This window comes from Propithecus coquereli, unplaced genomic scaffold (assembly GCF_000956105.1).
Source record: "Propithecus coquereli isolate 6110/MARCELLA unplaced genomic scaffold, Pcoq_1.0 Scaffold706, whole genome shotgun sequence".
NCBI lineage: Eukaryota > Metazoa > Chordata > Mammalia > Primates > Indriidae > Propithecus > Propithecus coquereli.
The window spans coordinates 420,890-443,289 of NW_012153130.1; the positions used below are offsets into that span (position 1 = coordinate 420,890).

General features: G+C 57.3%; 2 protein-coding genes and 1 pseudogene across 2 annotated transcripts in view; 2 read left to right on the forward strand and 1 right to left on the reverse strand.

Annotated features, from left to right (window-relative positions):
- Nucleotides 1-7,829, forward strand: part of PGS1 (phosphatidylglycerophosphate synthase 1) — a 63,840-nt gene extending 56,011 nt beyond the window's left edge. The window contains exon 10 of the mRNA XM_012661334.1: nt 7,778-7,829. The gene's annotated coding sequence lies outside the window, so the exon portion shown is untranslated. The remainder of the gene's footprint in view (nt 1-7,777) is intronic.
- DNAH17 (dynein, axonemal, heavy chain 17) overlaps nt 1-22,400 on the reverse strand; it is a 118,607-nt gene that overhangs the window by 17,230 nt on the left and 78,977 nt on the right. Inside the window, exons 51-68 of the mRNA XM_012661317.1 lie at nt 21,455-21,616; nt 20,807-20,971; nt 20,440-20,631; nt 15,502-15,768; nt 13,832-13,993; nt 12,086-12,319; nt 11,101-11,265; nt 10,036-10,131; nt 9,663-9,880; nt 7,751-7,958; nt 7,333-7,448; nt 5,640-5,832; nt 5,123-5,358; nt 4,426-4,548; nt 2,606-2,810; nt 1,878-2,042; nt 1,466-1,606; nt 1,057-1,227 (exon numbers count right to left, since the gene is read on the reverse strand). Of these exons, the coding sequence (XP_012516771.1) occupies nt 1,057-1,227; nt 1,466-1,606; nt 1,878-2,042; nt 2,606-2,810; nt 4,426-4,548; nt 5,123-5,358; nt 5,640-5,832; nt 7,333-7,448; nt 7,751-7,958; nt 9,663-9,880; nt 10,036-10,131; nt 11,101-11,265; nt 12,086-12,319; nt 13,832-13,993; nt 15,502-15,768; nt 20,440-20,631; nt 20,807-20,971; nt 21,455-21,616 (3,219 nt within the window). The remainder of the gene's footprint in view (nt 1-1,056; nt 1,228-1,465; nt 1,607-1,877; nt 2,043-2,605; nt 2,811-4,425; nt 4,549-5,122; nt 5,359-5,639; nt 5,833-7,332; nt 7,449-7,750; nt 7,959-9,662; nt 9,881-10,035; nt 10,132-11,100; nt 11,266-12,085; nt 12,320-13,831; nt 13,994-15,501; nt 15,769-20,439; nt 20,632-20,806; nt 20,972-21,454; nt 21,617-22,400) is intronic.
- Nucleotides 18,181-20,239, forward strand: LOC105823994 (annotated as a pseudogene).

Genomic DNA, 22,400 nt, shown 5'->3' on the forward strand with positions numbered 1-22,400 from the left:
ACTAAACATAGAAAAAAATTATCTGGGCAACTAAAAATAGAAAAAAAAAATTAGTCGGGCATGGTGGTGCAGGAGGCTGAGGCAGGAGGATTGCTTGAGCCCAGGAGTTTGAGGTTGCTGTGAGCTAGGCTGACGCCACGGCACTCACTCTAGCCCGGGCAACAGGGAGAGATTCTGTCTCCAAAAAAAAAAAATTGGGCCCCATCGATCCAAAGTTTGAGTTTGGATTGAAAGCTAGGTTTACGCTGATGCCTAATCTATCTATAAAATTCGTGTTTCTAGCCATACTGATGACAGCATGAACACTGCAGGGGGTTGAATGTGTCCCCCAGAAAGCGTGTGTTGGAAACTCACCCCCCAAGGCAGCAGTGTTGGGAGGTGTGGCCCAGCGAGCGGCAATGGGGCCGGGAGAGCAGAGTGAAAGGGTAGAGGCCGTGGCTGGGGCCTGGGTTTGCCGTACAAGGGGGAGTCTGGCCCCTTTTGTACTCTGTCACCCCAGATGCCAGCACCCTGACGTGGGATTTCCCAGACTCCAGAAACGTGAGAAATAAATTTCTACTGCTTATAAATGGCCCGGTCTTAGGTATTTTGTTACAGCACCACAGAATGGGCTAAGACAGGCTATTTAATCAGTTTAACGGAACACAACTCTTTAAATATTTCAGCAGGACCGTATAAACGAGGAATATTTGTTCATTGATACGTTTATTGCTTAAGAAATACTACTCAGCATGCGCTGTGGACTAAGCACAGACGCAGGACTCTAGCAGCACAATGTCACAAAATGACATTTCTGTGTAAAATTCTCCTCAACTGACCTCCTCTGGCAAGAGCTCCCCCTGGACCACCGGCCTGCTTCCCTGACCTCGACTAAGGGAGCCCCAGGCACGTCCCACGTCAGGCACCTCAAACTCTAACTCTCCTGGGGTCTTGCTGAAATGCAGGTTTGGTGCCCCAGCGCTGTGGCCTGAGAATCTGCATTTCCGACAAGCTCCCGGAGGACGCTGCCGCTGCCGGGCCACCGACCACGCTTTGAGTAGCGAGGCTGGACGTTACCTGGAATGCAACTTGTGCCAGAAAGATGAGCTTGTCCCGCTCGAAGAGGCCCCGGGCCGTGTACATGTAGACGGAATAGGTGATCTCGTCTGTCAGGTTGATCACACGCTGCTTCACCTCGTCGGCAGGGGCGGTCTTCAGGATGGCTTTCTCGAACACCACGTTGAAGGCCTGGGGAGGTGGCCGTGGAGCCTTGGTGGCCTCCAGTTTGTTTTGACTGTGGGTGGGGGGTCTCTAGGGGAAGAGCAGGGTGCGGGGACCAGCCCAGGCGCTCCCCGGCGGAGCTGGCGCTGCACGGGTACGGAGCCCCGGCCCCCTCGCCCCGTCTGCCCTCTCAGGGTGGCGGCCTGGCACCGCTCGACGGCTCTGCGGGCGCCAGGCCCAGCCCCGCGGCCCACCACAGCCTCACCTTGAGAGAGAACTGGTAGATGGGGTTGATCTTGTTGAGGTCGTTCAGGATGAAATACAGCAGGGACGCCCTCTCTGCGGCAGGGCGATAGCTCTCTCTCGCCTCGTTGATTTTAACTTCTGTGATTTTTGCCTCTTGTACCTCAAAACAAACAAAAGGGGTGCGAGTGAAGCCAGCAGGTGGACAATACCACGTGTAGGTGGGCCCAGCCCCATCCAAAGCCCCTGGCTCCCTTGGAAGCCACAGTAGTGGCAGCAGGTGCTTTGGGGTGGAACCCACGCTCCTCCCCGCCCTGGGCCTCCTCGGGCTCCTCTCCTCCCTGCTCGCTGGAGGGGACCCCTCGGCCCTGCCACCCGCCCCCCTGTGCTCCGCCCAGGCCTCGCGGGTGCAGCCTCGGAGGCTGGTGTCATACCTTCTCCTCGATCTCGCTGGCCGTGTGTTTGGTGGTCTCCAGATTCTCCACCAAGGCGGTGTCTCCTAGAAAGTTCCCCGATGCGGCCGACAGACGGGCCAGGAGAGAATCTTCTAGCTCTTTGAGAACAATCTTAAATTCATTTTGGGACTTGGTGAGGTTGGCCTGCCGGGGAAGCACAGTCAGTGAGCGCGGCCTGGTCGCGGCACAGCTCGGCCCGGCCTGCAGCCTGAGGAGAGCAGCGACGCCAGGGCTGGAACGAAGCCGCGGGAGTGGCCCCGGGCGGCCGAGGGGCCCTGCTCCTGGCCGCCGGGCTTCCTGTCAGGGAGACTGTAGGGGAAGAATGGGGGGACGGGTGGGCCTGGACTCCCCTGAGCCCACGGGTGTGGCCAAGACAGGACCACGGGAGTGGCCGGCAGCCAGGCCACTCTCGCGGGGCAGCACTTTGGAGCTCGCAGCCTCTGAAAGCTGCAGGGACTCCCGTTCTGCGAGTGAAGCGGCCGTTCGATTTAGAATTAAACTCGGGAGCTGGATGAGGAGAGCGCTGGGGAAGAAGTAGTGACTCACTCTGTCTCACAAGAAGATACGACTCAGTGGGACAAGCTGAGACACCCTCGGAGAGAAGCAACGAGACCCTCGGGGCTGGTGGCCGCTCATAGGGACCCTCACGTGACCCGGCCTCCTCTGCCCCGCCAGCGCCTACCTCCTGGGTGACGCGACACTGTTACCTTCAGCTGTTCTAGATCTGGGCGCTCTTTGGCCACCACAGCGGCCAAGAGCTGGTCCTCGAGGCCGTCCCTGGTGACCAGGAAGTTGATGAGGGTGCACTGCGCCTGCATCTCCGGCTTGTAGTGTGGGTTGAAGTACTTGGTGTGCAGGATCAGGCGGAAGTTGTGGTGGTACTCCACCTCCTTGTCGCCAATCTTGATGAACCTGCATGGCGGGGGGAAGGGTCACGGGGCTCTGCTGACCCAGTGACAGCCGCACAGCACGGCCACCTTCACCCCAGCTCAGGGCCGCCCCCAGGCCGGGCTGCTGCCTCGAAGCCCCTGGTCGCTGGAAGAGCACTGTGGGTCTCCTCGTCCGTCCCTCCTCTCTGGCCTGGGATGCGGGCCCTTCTAGAAGATGCATCATTGCTCCCTCTGGGTAGTTTGGTCTGATCTTCGCAGTAGTGTTTGCTCACCTCTGCTGCACACTGAGCTCACCCGGAGCCTTGGCAGAAATCCTCACGACACCAGTCCCTTCTGGAAATTCCCCAGGCTGGAAGCCGGGTCTGCTAATCCGCATGGGGTGTCACTTCTCTCTGGCTCCCGGCTCTGCTCTCCCCTTTTTCTGGTTGGGCTCACTTTGGGGGCTCCTATCTGGCCCCACCCCTGGCCACCCACACTCATTCCACGCCCTGCTCAGGGTCTAGGACGTCAGCAGACTCACTCGCCACCTCTGCGCTGGGTCCCTGCACCCCCCTCTGCATTTAAAAGTGGCTCCTGTCAATTCTGACATTTACGTTTTATTTTTGAGCCAGAGTCTCAGTCGGTTGCCCTGGCTAGAGTGAGTGCCGTGGCGTCAGCCTAGCTCACAGCGACCTCAAACTCCTGGGCTCATGCAATCCTCCTGCCTTAGCCTCCTGAGTAGCTGGGACTACAGGCATGCGCCACCATGCCCGGCTAATTTTTTCTATATATTTTTAGTTGTCCAGATAATTTCTTTCTATTTTTTTTTTTTTAGAAGAGATGGGGTCTCGCTCTTGCTCAGGCTGGTCTCGAACTCCTGAGCTCAAACAATCCGCCCGCCTCTGCCTCCCAGAGAGCTAGGATTACAGGCGTGAGCCACCGCGCCCGGCCGACATTTACGTTTTTAAAGTTGGTTTAACCGTTTTTATATGATAAAAGTAAAACAAGCTCAGCGAATCAGCTGACAAGAAACAAAGTGTGGTGCATCCATACAACGGAACATCATTCTGCCGTAAGAGTGAAGTGCTGACGTGTGCTACCTACCACATGCACGAACCACAAAACCTGTGTGCAAAGTCAGAAGAGCCAGACACCAAAAGGCACGTGTTTCGTGATTCTACTTACATGAGACGTCCAGAACAGGCAAATCCATGGCAGAAAGTAGATCAGTGGTTGCCAGGGGCCCGGGAGGGAGGGGTGTGAAGAGTGATGCTGAATGGGGTGGGGTCTCCTTTTGGGGTGGAGACAACGCTGTGGAACTAGACAGAGGTGACAGCTGCACGACACTGAGTGTACTAAAGGCTCCTGCGTGGAACGCCGTAACGCGCTCAATTTTATGCTATGGGAATTTCACCTGAATTTTAAAAAGGTAATATAGTACCAAGATTTGCAAAATGCGTAAGAACAGAAAGAAGAAAAATGTCACCATTAAGGACTGCCCTCTGGAGGTGACCGCTAGTAAAACGCTGGTGTATTCCTGGCAGGGCCCGGCCCCCTGTCCCAGCCTGTCCACACCTGGCAGCACTTTGCTAAGGCTGATGCTCACCGGGGAAGGTGTTCACCCGGATTAAACCACGGAGGTGGAGACAACTCCTCACCTTCCCTTTTTGATTGTGTTCCTGCCCAGTAAAGGATCCAGCACGGGGTCCACGGTTTCCCCAATGTTCTCGATGAGCAAGGTGTCCCCTTCTGAAATGGCCTGCTCGATGATGTCCAGGTAGCTGCAGGCACAGCACGGAGCCACTCAACGAGAGGGCCCAGTGACGACAGCACACCCGACGGGCAGCCTTGGCCCCCAAGCGAGGGGGTGCCAGAGGGAGGTGCCTTAGCAGCCCTAGGCTCGTTGCTACAACAGCTCATCCTTTCCTGACAGGAGCTGACGGGCTTTGGGAGCCACCCGAGGTCTGCCGGGCGCGGCGGTGAGAACGGAGCCGCTCTGAGCAGCTTCGCGGCTGCAGAGGCAACACTTCCGCCTCCGCGTTGCAGCTGATTTTCCAGCCACCGTTTCTCACGTGTGATGAGAAAACAAACCACACGGACCAGGGAAACGGCCAGCAAGTGCCAGACAGGACGCAAACCCAGGCGGTGAGCCTGGGCCTGGTCCTTCCCTGCAGGAGAGCAGGTGACGGGTGCAGGGGGAGAACCCCGAGTTTAACTCTCTACTACTGTGCTGTTCCCCAGGGCCGAATACTAAACCTGCGGGCTAGTGCTTGCATTTGTGAAGGGCCCCGGGGCGTTTCCAAGCCCAGGGGGCCCAGTGGCTGCCTTGAGCCCGGTTCTGCCTCCCTCACACACCTCTTCTGGCCCAGGCGGATGGCTTTCAGTTCACTCCCATATTTGTTTTTGATCCACTTGATTCCTTGAAGCTGGGCGTCCACGATCAGGGGCCAGCGCTCTGTGTTGCACAGGATGGTGGCGTTCTCAGTGGACATGCGGTCGCTGGGGAGGCCCTGGTTGTTCCAGGTGGCCACGTCCGCGTCATCCGTCAGCAGGCTCAAGGGATCTAGGCCTTCCGTGATGGGGATGGGGACCTGCCAAGGGAGGGCACTCTTTCTCAGGAGGGGTGATACGACCTCACTATGCAGTGGAAAGCAGCCGTCCAAATACCGCTGCGGTTCGGCCGCACTCAGACTCGGGACCAGCCGGGTGATCTGGGTGGAGACGGCCATTTGCCTCGCTCTGGACGGAGCCGCTTGTAACTCGGCTGGCAGGGACGCCAGCGTCGGCAACGCTGGGCCACGTTCTAAGCCCCGACTGGGCCGGAGCCTCAGCCCCAGATTTCCCACGTGGTGAACAGGACTGCACCTCTTACCTTTAAGTGACTGACGTAAGGAATCCAAAATTTCTCTATCAGCTCGTTGCGGTATCTCTTGGTGAAGTAGCCCACGTAGGAGACGAAGGCGGAGATGAGCAGGACGTCCCCGCACAGCGTGACCCCCTGCTTTTTGTAGTTCTCCACTGACTCAGCCCAACGCACGTTCTCCGAGGCCAGTCCCCCCACCAGCCTGGAACGGGAACAGGAGAAAATAAAACGCATTTGCCCAAGCGAGAGGGTCAGACAAGACCAGTCCTCCACATTTAAATGTCTGAATCTTCAGAGTTTCAAATCTGTACTTGGCTTGGTGGCTCGATGATGAAAATGCTTTTGGGAGTTTTGGGGAGACAAAACGATGCTTTTCGGAGGCCCCTGGGAACACCGTCTTTCCCTTCCCCAAGTCGTCTGTGCCCGTGTCGATGATACCCGTCTACACTGATGTTATTTGATCATTTCTCCCCACGCTGGTGATGCTGCCTGGACGTCACCAAGCACGTGCATCGACCAGCAGGTGGCAGAGCCCAGGAGGGGATCGTGGTGGCCACAGGACAATATGGCATGCAGAGGGGACCTGGCCCTGCGTGGAGTGGGGACTTCAGGGCGTGCATTGTGCTTTTCAGGCCACCAGCCTGAGGGCCATCCCTGACCCCACATGGCACACTGTGAACCTCAAAGTGTTGACATATTCGTGGAACGTCCAGCTTGCCCAGTTAGGCCCACTGAGGTCTGTCTGTGGCCATCTGAGCAGCCCTTACTTCCCAGTGACCTAGAGACCACTTTGCTTTTCTTGGCAGGCGAGGTCAGGCCCACGGCGGGGGGACATCTACACCAGCCTGGAGGCCAGACTCAGGCAGCCTGGGCCTCTCCTGGGGGTCCCCTGTCCCACTGACCACCGGCCAGTCAGGGTGGCCAGCCACGGGGAGGAGAAAATACTGCAAGCCGGGCCCCGGAACCGACCCCACGCCTCGCCCTGCTGAGGCCCCCGGTGCTCGCTCGCGGGAACGAGAGAGGGGGCCTCTGAAGCCGTGCTGCCCGGTGTGGCGGCCTCAAGCCCCCCACGACTCCTGAGCTCGCGGCCGGTCTGCACCGAGATGGGGTCTGCGTGTAAAATACACGTGGGGTCTCGAGGGCTCAGGATGAGAGTGAGCACGTGAAATATCTGACTGGTAGTTTTAATATTGATTATATGTTGAAATGATAATATTTTGGCTATCTGGGGTTAAAATATATGGTAAACATTAATTTCACCTGTTTCTTTGTTCTTTTCTAATGTGGCTACTGGAAAAGTTCAAATGACAGATGCAGCCCACAATCTCTTCCTAGCAGGCAGCGCTGCCCTAGACCCCCAACCCGTGATGGAAACTGTAAAGTGGGTGTACGCTGGCCGTGCAGTGACCCTGGGAGCCCGCACCCCACGCCACGTCGTGGGTGACAGTGGGTTCTCTCGAAGTGCTGCACTGCGGCAAGCCCCTGGGACACAGTGTCCCAGGCAGGTCTGGGTTATTCGGAATCCTGTACTGCAACAGGTCACGTTTCCTGAAGGTCGCTGAATGCGTAGGAGGACGAGGTTTGAGCCCAAAAAGTGAAAGCTGCAACGTGGCTCCTTCCTGTTCCTACAAAGGCTGCAGCGTGGGCTTGTGCCTTTCAGGGGACTGAGAGGCAGGAGGGAGGGCGTGGGAGGAGCTGCTACCTGTTAGCCAGCGAGATCACCCTGTTTGTGGCGTCGGCCTCCTGCTGACACTTGATTTTCTCAGCTGTTGCTTTCTCAAAGGCTGAGGTCAGGTTGCTCAGGTTGGCATTGAGTTCCTGGAGGAACAAGTTGGAAAGGTCCTGGGACAGCAGCGCTAGGCACTCCCAGCACCCCTGGGAGCACGGCAGGGCCGGGCCCTGTGAGGGGCTCCCACAAAGGCAGGAGCGCCTGGAGCATGAGGGCCACGGAGGCCAAGTGGCCCCCGGCATGACCCGGCCCCTCCCTCGCCTGTGTCCTCCGTGCTGCTTGATGATTCATGGCAGCGGCCGTGCCAGCCCCTTTTAAACAGGGATATTGATCGGCAGCGTGAGCAAGTGGCTTTGGTGTTTCACAGGGACGCGAGCGAGCCAGCACTTACGGCAATCTTGTTTTTGATCCGGGACAGCTTCTCTTGTGCCTCGGCCAGTTCTGCATTAGCCTCCTCCAGGGCCTGCCTCTTGGGGGCCACGTCACAGTAGACCTCGTAGAAACGCACGATGTTGATGCACCAGGAGCACAGCCCCGCGGCCGCCGTGGACTTGGAGCGAATGAACTCGGGGTCAAACGTTGGATTGCCTTGGTAAGGCCTGGCAGGAGAACACCAGATAGTCAGAGTCACCCGCCTTATTCTGAGGAAACGCGCCCAGAGAGGCTGAGCGTCTCACCCAAGGTGGCACAGCTCTACTCTGTCACTCCCACTGCCCCAGGTGGCATTGCCCGATTTCCTAAGATGGGCACCAGGAGACTGAAATGATAAGGTTACAGGGACAAGACGTATAAGAGATGACGTAGCAGGTGTTACTCTGGGGGGGAATGTTACAATGACCAAGAAGAATGCCCATCGGTGTAGTTTAGACCCTTTGGAAACTAGTATTTTAAAAACGATGACGACATCATTAAATATAACTAGTGGAACTATTCACAGAAAGAAATTTGAATGGGTAATTCAAGGTATTAATTGAAAAGCAATTTCAATTTAGGCTGGGAATACAGCCTGTGGTTTCTCACTCTGGTCTACATTACGCTTTGTTTGATCTAATATGAAAATGAGTTTGCGTCCTTTGAACACACACCAAACGGTGTGGGATGGCGGCAGCCCAGACGTTTGCAGGGTGACAAGGAGAAGACATTCATCGAGGTGTCGTTTATAATAGCAAATGGAACCAGCCTAAATGGTCAACAAAGCAGGAAGAGTTGGATTCATCTACGGCGAGATTGTGCAACAGTTAAATCGAGCCTATGAAGTGTGTTGATAACATAGGGAAAAGTGGTTCCTGTCACCAATGTTAAGTGAAAAGTAAAAGCAGAACAAATAATTGTGTATGTACAGTATTATTTCAACAATGAAAAACAACTTTAGAAACAGACTGAAAAGAAATACACCAAAGGTTGACAGTGCCACGCCCTGGAGGCGGCCTGCAGCGCGGTCCTGCTTTTCCCTTGCACCCCGCACTAGTCCGCATTTGCCAGGTATTTTCAGTGTCCGACCCTCCTGCTCCCTGGCAGAGCTGGGAGCTATGGGGCCCCAGCTTTGGTTGCTGGGCTCGGGGGTGTGGCCCTCTTCCTCAGTCAGGGTCGGGGACCCTGAAATTGGGCTGCCAGGGAGCCCCATGGGGGGGAATGGGCCTGGAGCACTTTCAGAGTGGACATTTATGGGTAAAAAGTGGAGTCCCTGTGACACCCTTCCCAAGTGCCACGGCCCGCCCCAGAGGGAGCCCTGCCAGCCCAGTGGGGGGCGTTCTTCCAGATATGGGACCTTTGCAGTCGGTCCAGTGGAAGGAAGGAAAGATGCACGCCCGAGGCTTGCTGTGTGTGTGCATGTGTGTGTATATGCATGCATACATGTGTATGTGTGCGCGTGCATGCACTCTCCGTACGTGTACACATGCACGCACACACATCGCATCTATGCGTACACGTGTATGTGTGTGGCATGCGTGTGTGGGGGCCCAGCTGGCCTCGCTCAAGGACCTGTGTCCGGAGGGTGTCCTGCTGCCGTGCAGTCTGCTGTGCGTACAGCTGTGTGCTTGGCCCCAGGTGCGGTGTGGGGAGGGGCTGCCGAAGTTTTCAGCCCAGGCCGCGGGAGTCCGGGCCAGCCCACGCCACCAGGTACGGCCAGATTTGCTCAGAAGGTCGCCCACCCTCCACTTTCCTCCAAGCGGCCCAAGACCCCGCCCCCGCCCTGGCAAGCACACATCTAGGGGCTGGGCGCTGCGGGAGAAGATTCCGGACTATGTGGCGCCTGACGTGGGAGGACTTGGAGCCCCACGAGGCGCGGCCGCGCGACTCACTTGAACGCCTTCAGGCAGGCCTCGGGGATGTGCTCCTTGTCGAACCTCTTCAGGGAGTCCAGGAAGGCGTCCACTTTGCCCATCATGATCTTCGCAGCCTTCCAGCTCTTGTCCTTGGGGATCTTGCCCCCCGGCGCCGTGAGGATCATGACGGCGGCCGTGACATTGACCACGGCATCTGGGGGGGACCCGAAGGACTTCAGCTCTGTCAGGTTGTTCTGCGAACAGCAGGTGGGGTGGGTTAGGCTGGGCCCTCGGCGATGACCCTGAGAAAGCCGCCGTGGGCGAGTCACCCCTTATACGGCGACTGCTGAGGCCGTGTCCTCTCTGCTTGGTGGGGGTGGTGTCCCCTTTTCTTCCGTTCCCTCTTTACCTTATTGAGAGTATCGAGCGCTTCCTGCGCGGCCAGCAGGGCCGGTTCTGCCTTGGCCAGGTCTGTCTCACAAGCTTTTTGTTTCTCAGTGACGTTCTGGAAGGGAAGCCGGGCAGGGGGCCGTGTGTATGTGTAGGGGCAGCAGCGAGGGGGCGTGGAGGGGGTGGGCATGTGTCCCCACCGGCAGCCCAGGCCCCAGCGGGTCTGAGTTCCGAGGAAGAGGCTGCGCCTCCTACTGCCATGCGTCTGCCGCACTTGCTGGCGTGCCCCTCCCGACAGCTCTGTGTGAGCCCGGCTGGCCACTGTCCGGAGCAGCCTCTCTCCCGCCCCTCTGCCCTGCCCCTCCTCTTCCTCCTGTTGGCTGGAGCTTCCAGTCCAGGGGCTGCCCAGACCATCCGCGGCCTGGAGATCTTACTGGCTCTGGGACCATCGCATAATCCCCCCCAAATGGTACATTTCAGAGAGTATAGCCCATCCTCCCCTTAAGGAAGTGAGAGCATTTTCATTCACGCGCCAGTTCATTTACTCATTCAAGAGATAGCAGTTAATTGCCACGCATTCTGAATTTAAGCAATCGGGTCCAAAAGTGATGAAGATGTTCCCCCCAAGTGGCACTTCTCGGCCTTGGTCACCTAGCAAAACCAATGAGCATCCCCCCTGGCCAGTGACGTCCTGCCCTCTGCGGGTCCCGGAGCAGCGAGTCTGAGGACCAGGGCTCCAGGGGGTCTTCTCAACCCCTCACGTGCTCGCAGACACTGGCATCTTGTTAAAAAGCGGCCCCGTTGAGCAGAGCTGGCTGGAGCCCGAGAACCTGCATTCATTACGTGTTCCCCCTGAAGCCGCCACTGTGGCCTGGGGGGCTGCACTTCCAGGAGCTCGGCTGCAGGGGTGGGCGCTTCTCCGAGCAGAGCCAGCTCTGAGCTGGGGCCCTACACCCGGGAGAGACGCCCTCTTTCCAGCGTCCCGCTGGTTTGGGAAACTCACCCTTGTGTGGAGGTCTCGGCCTTGCCCAGGCCTGCGGGAGGCCAGGCAGGCAGGCAGGGCAGGGCGGCAGCCTTCACCTACCTTGTTGATCACCTCGACCTTCACCTCCTCCTCGTCGGCGATCGCTTTCTCTTTGCTGACCTTCTCGGTCTCCACGCCGACCACCTGGATCAGCTTATCTGCGTTCTCGTTCTTCTGCTTGAGCTCGGCCTCCTGGATCGCCAGCTTGGCTTTTAGATCGTCCACCTGGAGACGGAGAGGCCAAGGGACGGGCAAGCTGGGGCCGCTGCCGACACACCACCCTCCACTGGGCGGAGAGCCCAGGGGCTGGGCGGGACGGCAGGTGGCTTTGAGGAGCGTTTTCAGTATCTCTGAGGGAAGCGTTTACTGGGCGCCCACGGTGCACACAGGGCCACGAGCATCAGACACATTCCCGGCACTCGAAGGGTTGGCAGTGCAGGTGGCTGGACGGAAAAATGCCAACTGAGTCATGGCGTTGAGGAGTCAGGGAGGCCGAGGGGCGCTTGGGCTGCTAGGAGAGTGACAGGGAAAGCTTTGGGGTGGGGTCCAAAGGCCCCCCCAGAAGCGAGTGCGAGACCCCAGCTTGTTCGCAAGTCGGGCAGGGAGGAGGCGGCTATTTACCGGGCTCCCAAGAAGAAGAAGCCGGGACTGCATCCCGGAGGATATTTAAGGCCAGGCCAGGCAGAACGCTTAAAACTCAATACGGTGTGAAAGAAAGGACGGAGGAAGCTTTCTGAGCCGGCACCGCGGTGTGAACGGCATTTAAGAACGGATGCGCTTTCACCGACCGCGTTGAACTCGAGAACCAGGTCTCACCGGGGCAGGGCGTGGCACTGTCACCACGTGAAACACGTGAAAGCCAGGCCCGTTTACTTTAAACATGTCAGGGCAGGCATGCCAGCTCCGTCCGGCCTAGGAGCGCACGTTGCTCGAAGGCAGGAATCACGCTCACCTTACTTCAGGTAGCGCTAGCCCCACATACGACCACCCCCCAGAGAAGCCCGTGACAGCCGCGGCGCTGCACAGGTGGGCGACGGTCCCCTACCTGGGAGGCCGTGCTCTGCAGCTTCATCAGCCCGTTCTCCAGACGCTCGATTTTGGCAACCAGCTCCGCCCTCTTCTTGGCCAGCAGGTTCTGGTACAGTTTGATCTGCTCCAGGAAGGTTTTGGGCGTGGTGTAGTTGTAGCGCCTCTCGGTAGCCAGGTACACCTTGGACATCTCGTTGACGGTGGTGTGCACGTAGGACATGAAGAGGCTGATGGAAGCCTTGACTTCTGGCTGCAAAGGTGAGACGACCCGTTGTCCCGGGACCCCATCCTGCCTGACCCTTTCCTGCCAGGGTCCTGGCCTGGCTTTCCCAGGGGCTCGGGGGACGGGGAGGCTGCTGCCGGCCACAGCGAGGTGGGCCTTCCCAGACTTGCCCGGGACCCTGGATGAGCTGTTCCGTGGCCTCTCGACTGTCAAAAGAGGCTCGGGAGCCCCAGTGCCTGCCCAGGCTGTCGTGGGCTTCGTGCACAGCAGGGTTTAGCTCAGCGCCTGGGACACGGCAGAGCTTCTCATCACCATCTCCCTCTGGTGCGCACACGTGTGCATATGCACACGCTCACTCGCACACTTGCGTGCCTGGGAAAGCACAGGGCTGGGAATGTTGTCATGCCCTGGGTAATTCGGCCAACTTTTACTGTGAGTTTCCTATGTCGGGTCCTGGGACTTAGCACCTCTTTTCTAGCCCCCCCTGGGCACTGGGTGTTTTGCCCCAGAAATTGTCCAAGTGACATTAATTTCAATTCAGGATACTTTGGAAACTGACTAATCCATCCACCACACACTTCAGCACGTCCGCAGCGGCCCTCACGGTGCTGGCTGTGGGGCTGGTCCCCGCTCCTAGGAAGCCCCTGAAAGCCCAAACCTGCACCCGGGGGGGCCCTCTGAACTGCAGGGCTACCGGGAACAGCCTATCTCATAAGTGAACGCTCCGGCGACAAGCAGGCTCTTTTCCCCATCTTTAAAAACTAGGGGAAAAGGCTAATTTCCAGTTTATTCTATCCTACTTCGTAACGGAACGTGCATTCAGGGTAAGATGCGGTGGGAGGCGTGGCTGAGCATTCAGGGTAAGATGCGGTGGGAGGCGTGGCTGAGCGTGGGCTGCCGGCATTTGCACTGACTCAGACAGAGCGGGGCGGGGCTGGTGATCATTGCCAGGTGGGCAATTAGCTCATCTGAACATGGCACCATCTTCCAGTGAAAAAAGACACCGCAGGATGTCAGACTTGTCATCCCTCGAAAAGGGCCGGGCAGAGTCACGTTACAGCCCGAGGCTCTAGGCAACCGTGTGTGCCCCTGTGTACACTTGTCACAGTGAAAAGGGCTCTCCAATCGATGCTGGGACCTGAGTCCAATCTGTCCAAAGCCATTCGTTGTCTACCCTTCTGAACAGGCCTGGGCGGCCTCAGCCACGCAGGGCAGGGGAGGGCTCAGTGGAAACCACCCTTCCCGTGGCATAGCGTGGCAGTGCCGAGGAATAGAAAGACAATTGCCTTTCTCTGTTCACCATTTTATATTTTGTTAGTCGAGTTTTGTTAGCATTTAGTTTTGATTTTTAAAAATATCACGTTAAAACGTCACTTCTCATGGTTCCTGGGGTTTTTGGTGCCCCTTAAATGTGGCACCCAAGGCATCTGCCTCACTCGGCTCTCCCTAGTCTCAGTGTCCTCATCCCCAAGCGGACAGTGGCCTGTCCCTGTCCTCTGGGCTCCGTGGGCTCCAGCAGACGCAGCCTTGGAGACTCACCTGAATTCCCTCCGTGTCCTGTAGGAAGCGAGCGCTGACGGACACCAGGGCGTCTTCTGGCCACTCGTGGAACCAGTTGATGGCCGTGCAGTTAACCACCGCGGGGAACTTCCTCGCTCGCACGCGCAGAACAGAGCCCACGGGGGAGAAACACAGAATCACCTAGTGTGGGGCACAGATGGGCGGTTACAGGGGATGGCAGAGCTGAGCCAAATCTGTCACGAGAAAGCTCATCTGGGAAGCGACCTGCTCTGCAGGGCTCCGCCTCCAAACGTCTGAGGAGCTCACCCTGACTCTGGGCCGGAAGAGCGGTCCTAGCATGCCAGGGGACGTGTGCTCACCTGACCTCACGACCCTCACCAGGGCTCTGAGGTGCGGAGGTGGGGAGAGCCCCAATCCCTCCTGAGGTGGCCCCTGCCTCTTTACACAGGCTAGGCGAGGGAAGGAGTGGGGAATGGGCATCCGCATTGGGCAGGTGAGGCCCCAGGACAGGGAGTCTTTTCCAGGTTCCACAGGAATTGTCCCCAGAGGCAAGGGGCCTCCTCCAAGCCCCAAAGCAATAGCTAATTCCCAGACAGCCTGGGGACTCCCTGGGACCCTGGCTGGAGAAGGTGCCGCCCTGGGGTCTCTCTTGCTGGACTGGGACCACCTTTCTCATAGAGCCTCAGCCTCCCGCCCTGTCCTTGTTCTCTGGTCCCTTCTCATGGTACAGTGGGTGGTTTGCTGGAAGTGGCCATTGATGGGCACGGCTCGGTGCTCAGCTGACTCTGCAGCTCTCACTGGAGATGTGAGGGTGCCGGGACAGCCCCGGTGCCGGCATGACGGTGCCGCAGAAGAGCTGGGAGCAGGCAGCACCCATCAGGGGACACCTTTAGTCCCAAAAATAACATTCACTGTTTGGACCGTGCAACCCAGAGTGGGGAGACACAGAGGACACCTGCTTTGTTTGACTCATGCCGGGGAAAAGTGATGAGCAGCAGGTGCCTGGGGGGCTCTGGGACGGCCCCTCCCCAGGAGCAGTGCCACCGGGCAGCCGCCCTCACTCAACTCTGGACTCTGGAGAGGAGGAGCCTACGGATCCAAGGTGCCCTCGTCTTGCAAGGGCTGTTCAGCCAACCCTCCCTAGAGGTTAACGCACTTGGCCTCTGTATCCGAGGGCTCCGCATCTGCAGATTCCACCCACTGCAGAATGAGAACATTTGGAAAGAAACCACCACCACCCAAAATAACAGTACAATGATAACAGATAACACAAACGAAAAATACAATCTAACTGCTATTTACATAGCATTTACAGTGCCTTAGGCATTAAAGTAATCTAAGATGATTTAAAGCATATGGGAAGATATGCGCGGGTTATATGCAAACACTACAGCAGTTTGTATCAGAGACTTGGACATCTGCAGGTTTTGGTGTCCGAAGGGTCCTGGAGTCGACCCTCCCCATCCACAGACACAGGACAACCATAAGACACTTCAGCCCCTCGATAGCTCCAACGGCCCAGGTGAAATAACCTCCAGGCTGCAGTTCCTCAGGCAGCCCTTCCCCCACCCCAGGTTTCCATGTCCAGTGAGGGACAGTCCCCTGACCCCACACAGAGTAAAGACCTGAGCGCCGTGGGCGGTGGGCGCCGTGCTGGGCTCCTGCCACCCCGCCATCGGGAGTCCTACCTTGAGCTGTCGGCGCACTTTTTCAATGAAGAATTTCCAACATGCTTCCCGGGTGTCGGTCAAGCCGAGGGACTTGACCTGCGGGCGCATGGAGGAGATGATGTTCTCCAGCTCGTCCTCCGAGAACAGCCCGGGGATCTCGCCTGAGGCCAACAGGTCGTTGATCAGCACCAGAAACTGCTCCTCGGCCACCTGAGAGTCTGTCATCAGGAACACGGAGGGCACGTTCTTCACGGCGGACTTTATGTACTGAGCGGCGAGGTCAACCTGGGCCGAACAAGGACACGCTCAGGGACTTGGCAAGAAGACGCCCGCTCAGAGGCCTCCTCCGTGACCACCCGGAGTGGACACCCAGGCTCAGCTTCGTGAGGAACGCGCAGGGTCTGCGGGGGGAGACCCGAGACCTTGAGTGGAGCAGCCAGGACAGCCCAGGTGTCTCCGATGGATGAAGGGACACAGAAAACGTGGCCCGTCCACACAGTGGAGTGTCATTTGGCTTTAAAAAGGAAGGAGATGCTGACACATGCCACACGTGGGTGAACCTTGAAGACCTTACGCAAGAGGAAAGAAGCCAGTCGCAGAAAGACAAGTACTGCGTGATTCCTCTTACACCAGGGCGGTCACACTCACAGAGACGGAGGGTAGAACGGGGGTGCCAGGGGCTGGTGGGGGAGAGGGGGTTGTTCCGTGGGGACAGAGTTTCAGCTGGGGAAGAGAGAAAGTTCTGGAGACGGATGGAGGTGATGGCTGCACAGCAGTGTGAATGTGCCGAGTGCCACTCACCCGCCATTAACAATGGCTGCGACAGTGAATTTCATGTCAGGTATATTTCACTGCACACACAAGAAAGGGAAAGAAAACCCTTAAATGGAAACCCCGGGAGAGGCCCTGAATGGACACAGCACAGGCTCGGGTCGGGAAGCCCAGCCCTGGGAAGACGCGGGTTCTCCGCAGAGCCGCTGGCTCGCGCGCAGAGCTCCCGTCACGCTCCTAGTAGGGTCTAAATGTGACTGGACAAAACGGTCTTCTAGCAATTCTGGAAGAAAAAAATGGAGTGGAAAACCCCATGTTCCAGAGCAGCATGAACAGCTGCTATTTTGAGAAATACACCAAGTTTACCTGTGTATACACGTTAAGAAACGTCTGCCAGGGTTGTCCAAGCATTAATGTGAATTTCCAGGGTTTCGGTGATTTGCCTGTCTATAGTATCTAATTTTTAAAATAAGACCTGTGGGCTTCTGTACTTATTTAAAAGGCTTTTTTTTTTCTTTTTTGGAGACAGTCTCGCTCTGTTGTGTGGGCCTGTAGGATTACAGGTGTGAGCCACTGTGCCCAGACTTAAAAGGCTTTAAAAAATGTTCACTATATGGTGCCAGGCACCGTGGCTCACTCCTGTAATCCTAGCACTCTTGGTGGCCAAGGTGGGTGGATCGTTTGAGCTCAGGAGTTCGAGACCAGCCTGAGCAAGAGCGAGACCCCGTCTCTACTAAAAATAGAAAGAAATTAATCGGATAACTAAAAATATATAGAAAAAATTAGCCAGGCATGGTGGCGCATGCCTGTAGTCCCAGCTACTCAGGAGGCTGAGGCAGGAGGATCACTTGAGCCCAGGAGTTTGAGGTTGCTGTGAGCTAGGCCAACGCCATGGCACTCTAGCCCAGGCAACAAAGTGAGACTCTGTCTCAGAGGAAACAAAAAAATTCGCTACAGATACCCCAAATGGCGTAGGTCTATCCTCTGGAAGCAAGGCCGACTCCCTGAAGTCCCTGTGTTTGGGGAGAAACATCACCAATGACCCTGTTTTGGAGTTGACTGAGGGTCCAAAGCCTCAGATTTGGTATTTTTTGATAAGCTGAAAAAGCGAGGGGGAGCTCAGCCTGGAAGAGCAGAGGCCCCAGGTGCGGTGACCCGTGTCTAACCCAGTCTCCCTCTACGGAGGCAGGAAGGACAGCGCTGCCTTCTCTAGCAGGTTGGATGGCCAGAAGTCAGCAGCTGGCAGTGGGGCCCCGCCTACCCGCACGGCCAGGAGAACCGGGCAGGGCTTCCCTCCCATGCGCTGCAACGATCCCACAGAAAAGCCATAAGTTCCAGCAAGCTCGGGCTGTGAACTGGGTTAGGCTGCGGAGCCAGGGGTCCTGCCCAGGGAGAGCCCGGCTCACTGCTGCAGATCCACGTCGGGGCAGCAGGTTGGGGCCACGCGGCGAGGAACGGAGCTCAGTGGCTCCACTTGAGGAAAAGCACCCTTGCTGGTCCTGCCTGCCCTTCTCCTGCGGAGGGGCCGGCGTTTGCGGCACCCTCTCCCGGCCTCCCTTTCACTCTGACCCTCTGGCTCTCTCCAAGGTTTTCTCTGTGGTCTCCAGGACCACAGGGCCTCTTCTCAGCTGCGTCCTGCCTGGGACCTCTGCAGCCTTGACCTGTGGCCAACCCCACCGCCTTGGAGCCTGCTCCCACCTGACTGTCCCAAGGGAGCGGCCCTGGCCCTGCCCACCTGGCCCTGCCCACCTGGCCGCTGGGCTGCCCAGGGGTCCTGGCGGCCTCCACCTTGCCCTCCCCACTCCTCCCTGGCCCAGCCTCCTCCACTCCCACCCTGTTCCTGCACTTCTGAACCCCACGTGTCTGGCTGTGCATTGGCCATCTCCTCCGGGGGTCCCCCACTACCCCCGACATGGCTAAGGGCCCATGGCTATTGCTGACTACTCAGCCACGTGGAGGGTAACTGCCACCTGTATCGAGGCATGGCTGGGGACCAGTGTTAATGGGGACACATGTCTCCGTTCTTTGGCCACAACACACTCAGTGGCACTTCTCCTGGCTGTAGCCACTGTCACTGCCGACAAAGAGGAAGAAACACAGAGCCGGGATTTGGAGGGGTACGAGGGCATGGGTCGGGGTGTGAGGTTGGCCTCGCGCTGTGACACCTTTACGAGAACAACAGCAGCACGAAACCGTTCGGCATCCGGTTGCCTCGGTGAGACGAGGACCGCCAACCCCGTTTATCTCGGCCCGTAGTTCCAAATCCACAGAAGCTACTTAATAAATGATGACCAAGCACTGGCTCAAAGCTGCTTTGCGACAGGGGTGGGGGATGAATCTCCAGGGCCCATGGTCAGGCCTCACGTTGGGGTCAGGGACAAGCCCTCACGAGGAGACAGAGCGAAGAAAAGGCGCAACTGTGAACACAGACCAATGCAACTCACTTACTGCAAACTAGGCAGCGCCACAGTGAATGACACCCGAGTGGACGTGGGGCAATCGGCATAGACTGACCCCACAAGATAACCCGAGAACCGCCGAGACGGCCCTCCGCTGCCGCAGTTGGGATGGCAGCCGCTGGGAGTACCTCTCTCAGGCCCACCTTCCCCTCAACGCTAGGATTTAACAGAGAGGCTGCTAGTCCCTTTACATGAACAGTAGAATCCACTGGGGAGGTCGAGAACAGTGATAACCAGATGCAGAGGCTGTCCCAGAGGTTGGCTGTCCCTGGCACAGTCTGTGCTGTCCCTGCCAGCAGACCCCAGCCCCGCAGCCAGGGGGTTGAGCTCCGACAGGGCTCCAGATCTGCCTGAGAAAGCCACTTGGCCAGCGACTGCCTCCCTCGGGGCCGTGTGCTGCCGGGACAGTCCGCTTAGGGCTGCTCCTGGGCCTGGCATCGTCCCAGCCCCAGAGAAGCGGCCCCAGCACGGACAGAGAGACAGCGCTGTGCAGCACGGTCCAGTCAACGCAGGGCTAATCTCAAGCGCTGCGATGATTTGTTTTGGGCTAATAGTGTTTGACTAGCACACAGTTCCCTGGGAGAGCAAATTTTCAGGAACAAGAAATCAATAAAAAGCCTCAGAAGCACGTGCGCCTTGAGCATGGGAGACCTGCCTGCACCGACGTTTATTTAATTAACTCAAAATGCAGCTGTCCGGAATCTCAGGCATGCACTGGACACCTGGGAATGGCTCTGAGGTCTTTCACCAGGAGGACCGGGGACAATTCAGAGTGTCCAGTGACCGAGAGTGGGAATCTGGTCCCTTTGCCTTCATGATCCGTGTTGACTCTCTGGACTCAAAGCCATCGAATAATCAAGACACACACATTTCACCTTAGCCACCTGGGCATGTGCACTGGCCCAAAGGTCCCCTGGTCTCTACTTTCTAAGATAAAACCCTTTAGATGCTTTTCGGTTTTCGGCTCAGAGGAGGCCAAGGTGCAACTTTCTTCGGCCATCCCCTGTCCGGGTTCACCGACACCAACCGCGCCTCCACCGTGCCGCCTAAGTTGGACCCCAAGGAGATAAAAGTCGTGTACCTGAGGGGCACCGGAGGCGAAGTCAGTGCCACGTCTGCCCTGGCCCCTGAGATCGGCCCCCTGGGTCTGTCTCCAGAAAAGTTGGTGATGACATCGCCAAGGCAACCAGTGACCGGAAGGGTCTGAGGTTTCACTGTAGTGAAGCCAACTATTCAGAACTGACAGGCCCAGACTGAAGTGGCACCTTCTGCCTCTGCCCTGATCGTCACAGCCCTCAAGGAACCACCAAGAAACAGTAAAACATTAAACACAACGGAAATAACACTTTTGATGAGATTGTTAATATTGCCAGATGCGGCTCTGATCTTCAGCCAGAGAACTTTCTGGAACCATTCAAGAGATCCTGGGGACTTCCCCGTCTGTGGGCTGCAATGCCAATGGCCGCCACCCTCGTGACAGCATAGATGCCATCGACAGTGGTGCAGTGGAATGCCCAGCCAGTTAGAAAGTACAAAGGAAGATATTTCAATAAAGGATCATTTGACAACCCCCCTCTCCCCCCAAAAAACACAACCCTTTGGATGAGGCCTGTCGGTGACATTCAGATTCCCTGTGCTGGTGGGCTTCATCTTGGAAGAGGGAGCGATGCGATTTTTCTCCACCTCCCCTCCCCGAAGGGCAGCTCGTGGGACAGTGGCCTCTCACCTTGAGGTCGGGGATCCCGTATCCCTTCTTGAGGGTGATCTGAAACACGTCCAGGGCGCTGATGTACGCCGCCAGGCGGGAGAGGCTCTGCTTGCCGCTGCCGCCCACGCCCACCAGCAGGGCGTTCCCCCGGGGAAACTCCAGGATGCGGTTAATCCTGCAGATGTGAGCCACCGCGTCCTCAAACAGCACCTGCAGGGACCAGAGAGACGCTTCGACCTCATGGCACGTGGAGTCTCCTGTCAACAGCACAGACTCTCGACACGCTGCATGCGCTCCGGAGAACGCCACGCAGATGTTTGTGATGAGACAGGAGAGGGCACCTAGTCAGGTCCCTTGTCCTTGCTGTCGGCTCGAGCACACTCACCAAATTCATGACAGCGTTGACTTCGTTGTAACTATCCAGGACGTCTACGAGCAGCTTGTTCAGATGAGCCATGTTGGTTACAGGAAAGTATTTGGGATCGCCGATCCCCTGAGTGAAGTGGCTGAAGATGTTTGGTTTGGCAAATAGGAGTTCATCACCAAGATCCTAGAACAAAAAGATGATGCTCCTTTCACCCTGTGACCACGCAGGTAATTCGCAACAGCCCAGGACCTTGCCAAGGTGGCCTGTGAGGTCCCCAGGATGCCAGGCCAAGTCTCCAGGGGCCCAAGCCACTGGGCAAAATCCTCTGGTGGAATGGTTCAGTCCCCACCACGCCAGGAATACTGCCCAAAGAAACGATGCCATCAAGGACATTCAGGGCTCACCACGAGGCACGAGAGCTGGCTAAGCAGGGCCTTTCTCCACCCAGTGGACAGGGGGAGCTCACACACCCCGATCTACGGAGGGGTCAGCTCCTCCTCACTCAGATCCACGGCCACGTGACGGAGTCCTTGCGTGGAACCTAGTGTGGATCTGCCCGCCCCAGCAGAGGCCCCTTTCAGGAGGGTGGGAGTTATCGCTGGCCTCAGACACTCTACTCTCTAGGAGCCCTTCTGGGCTCGGGAGGGACCTGGTGGCTTGACTTACATCAAAGAATTTCTTGGTGGAAGCCATGGTGACTCTGTGCAATGTTTCCTGGTCCTTGTCATCAGCCATCTTGTCACCGTACACTCGTTCGGCTTCGTGCAGCCAAAGGCGGGCAAGGTCGAGTGGACTCTTCAGAATCTCCGCCGTGGAGAATAGGAGTCCCTGCCCCAAACACAGCACGGTCAGCATCCTTAGCTGCTACCGAGGCGGCCAGTGCCGCACAGGGATGAGATGAGGAAGTGGTCGCTTCCCTGGGGAGTGATCCGTTAAGCTGCTGGCACGACATTTAATCAGGGCCAGGAAGCCACTGATCACTGAGGTCGTGCAAATCCAGGGCACGTGTCTGCGTCTGAGAGATGGGAGGGGTTTCCTTGCAAAGCAGGGTTAAGGGCTTCATCCTCCAATGGGATGAACGATGGGGAAGGGACAAGGGAGGCTTATTTGGGTCTGGTCCTGGTGTGGCCATTTACTGACAAGTACTCACGGAGGTCTGCTCTTTGCTGGGCACTCTCTGGGCCCTGGGATACAGGGACACCTTTGTGGCATTTACATTCTGGTGGGACATGTAGCCAAGTACACGAAACAGCAAGGTAACTATACATAGGCCTGTGCTATGAGACACACGCACAGGGCAGTGAGACAGCGTGTGTGACAAGGAGGGGCCTCTGTGAGGGCATGGCGTTTGAGCTGACACTTAATGTGGGAGGAATGACAACCTCTTGGAGCCTCAGATTCCCCTCTGTAAAATGGGGATGTGAGCGCCAACCTAGTGTGTTGTTTGGAGGAGAAAATGGGAGTGTGAGGGACCGAATCCAATCCCTGACTCAGAATAAGCAGGCAATAAATGAGAGGAAATGTTATTACCAACATCACTGTCACCATCACCACCACATCAGCACCATCACCATCGTCATCGCCATTTCCACTATCACCATCACCGTCACCA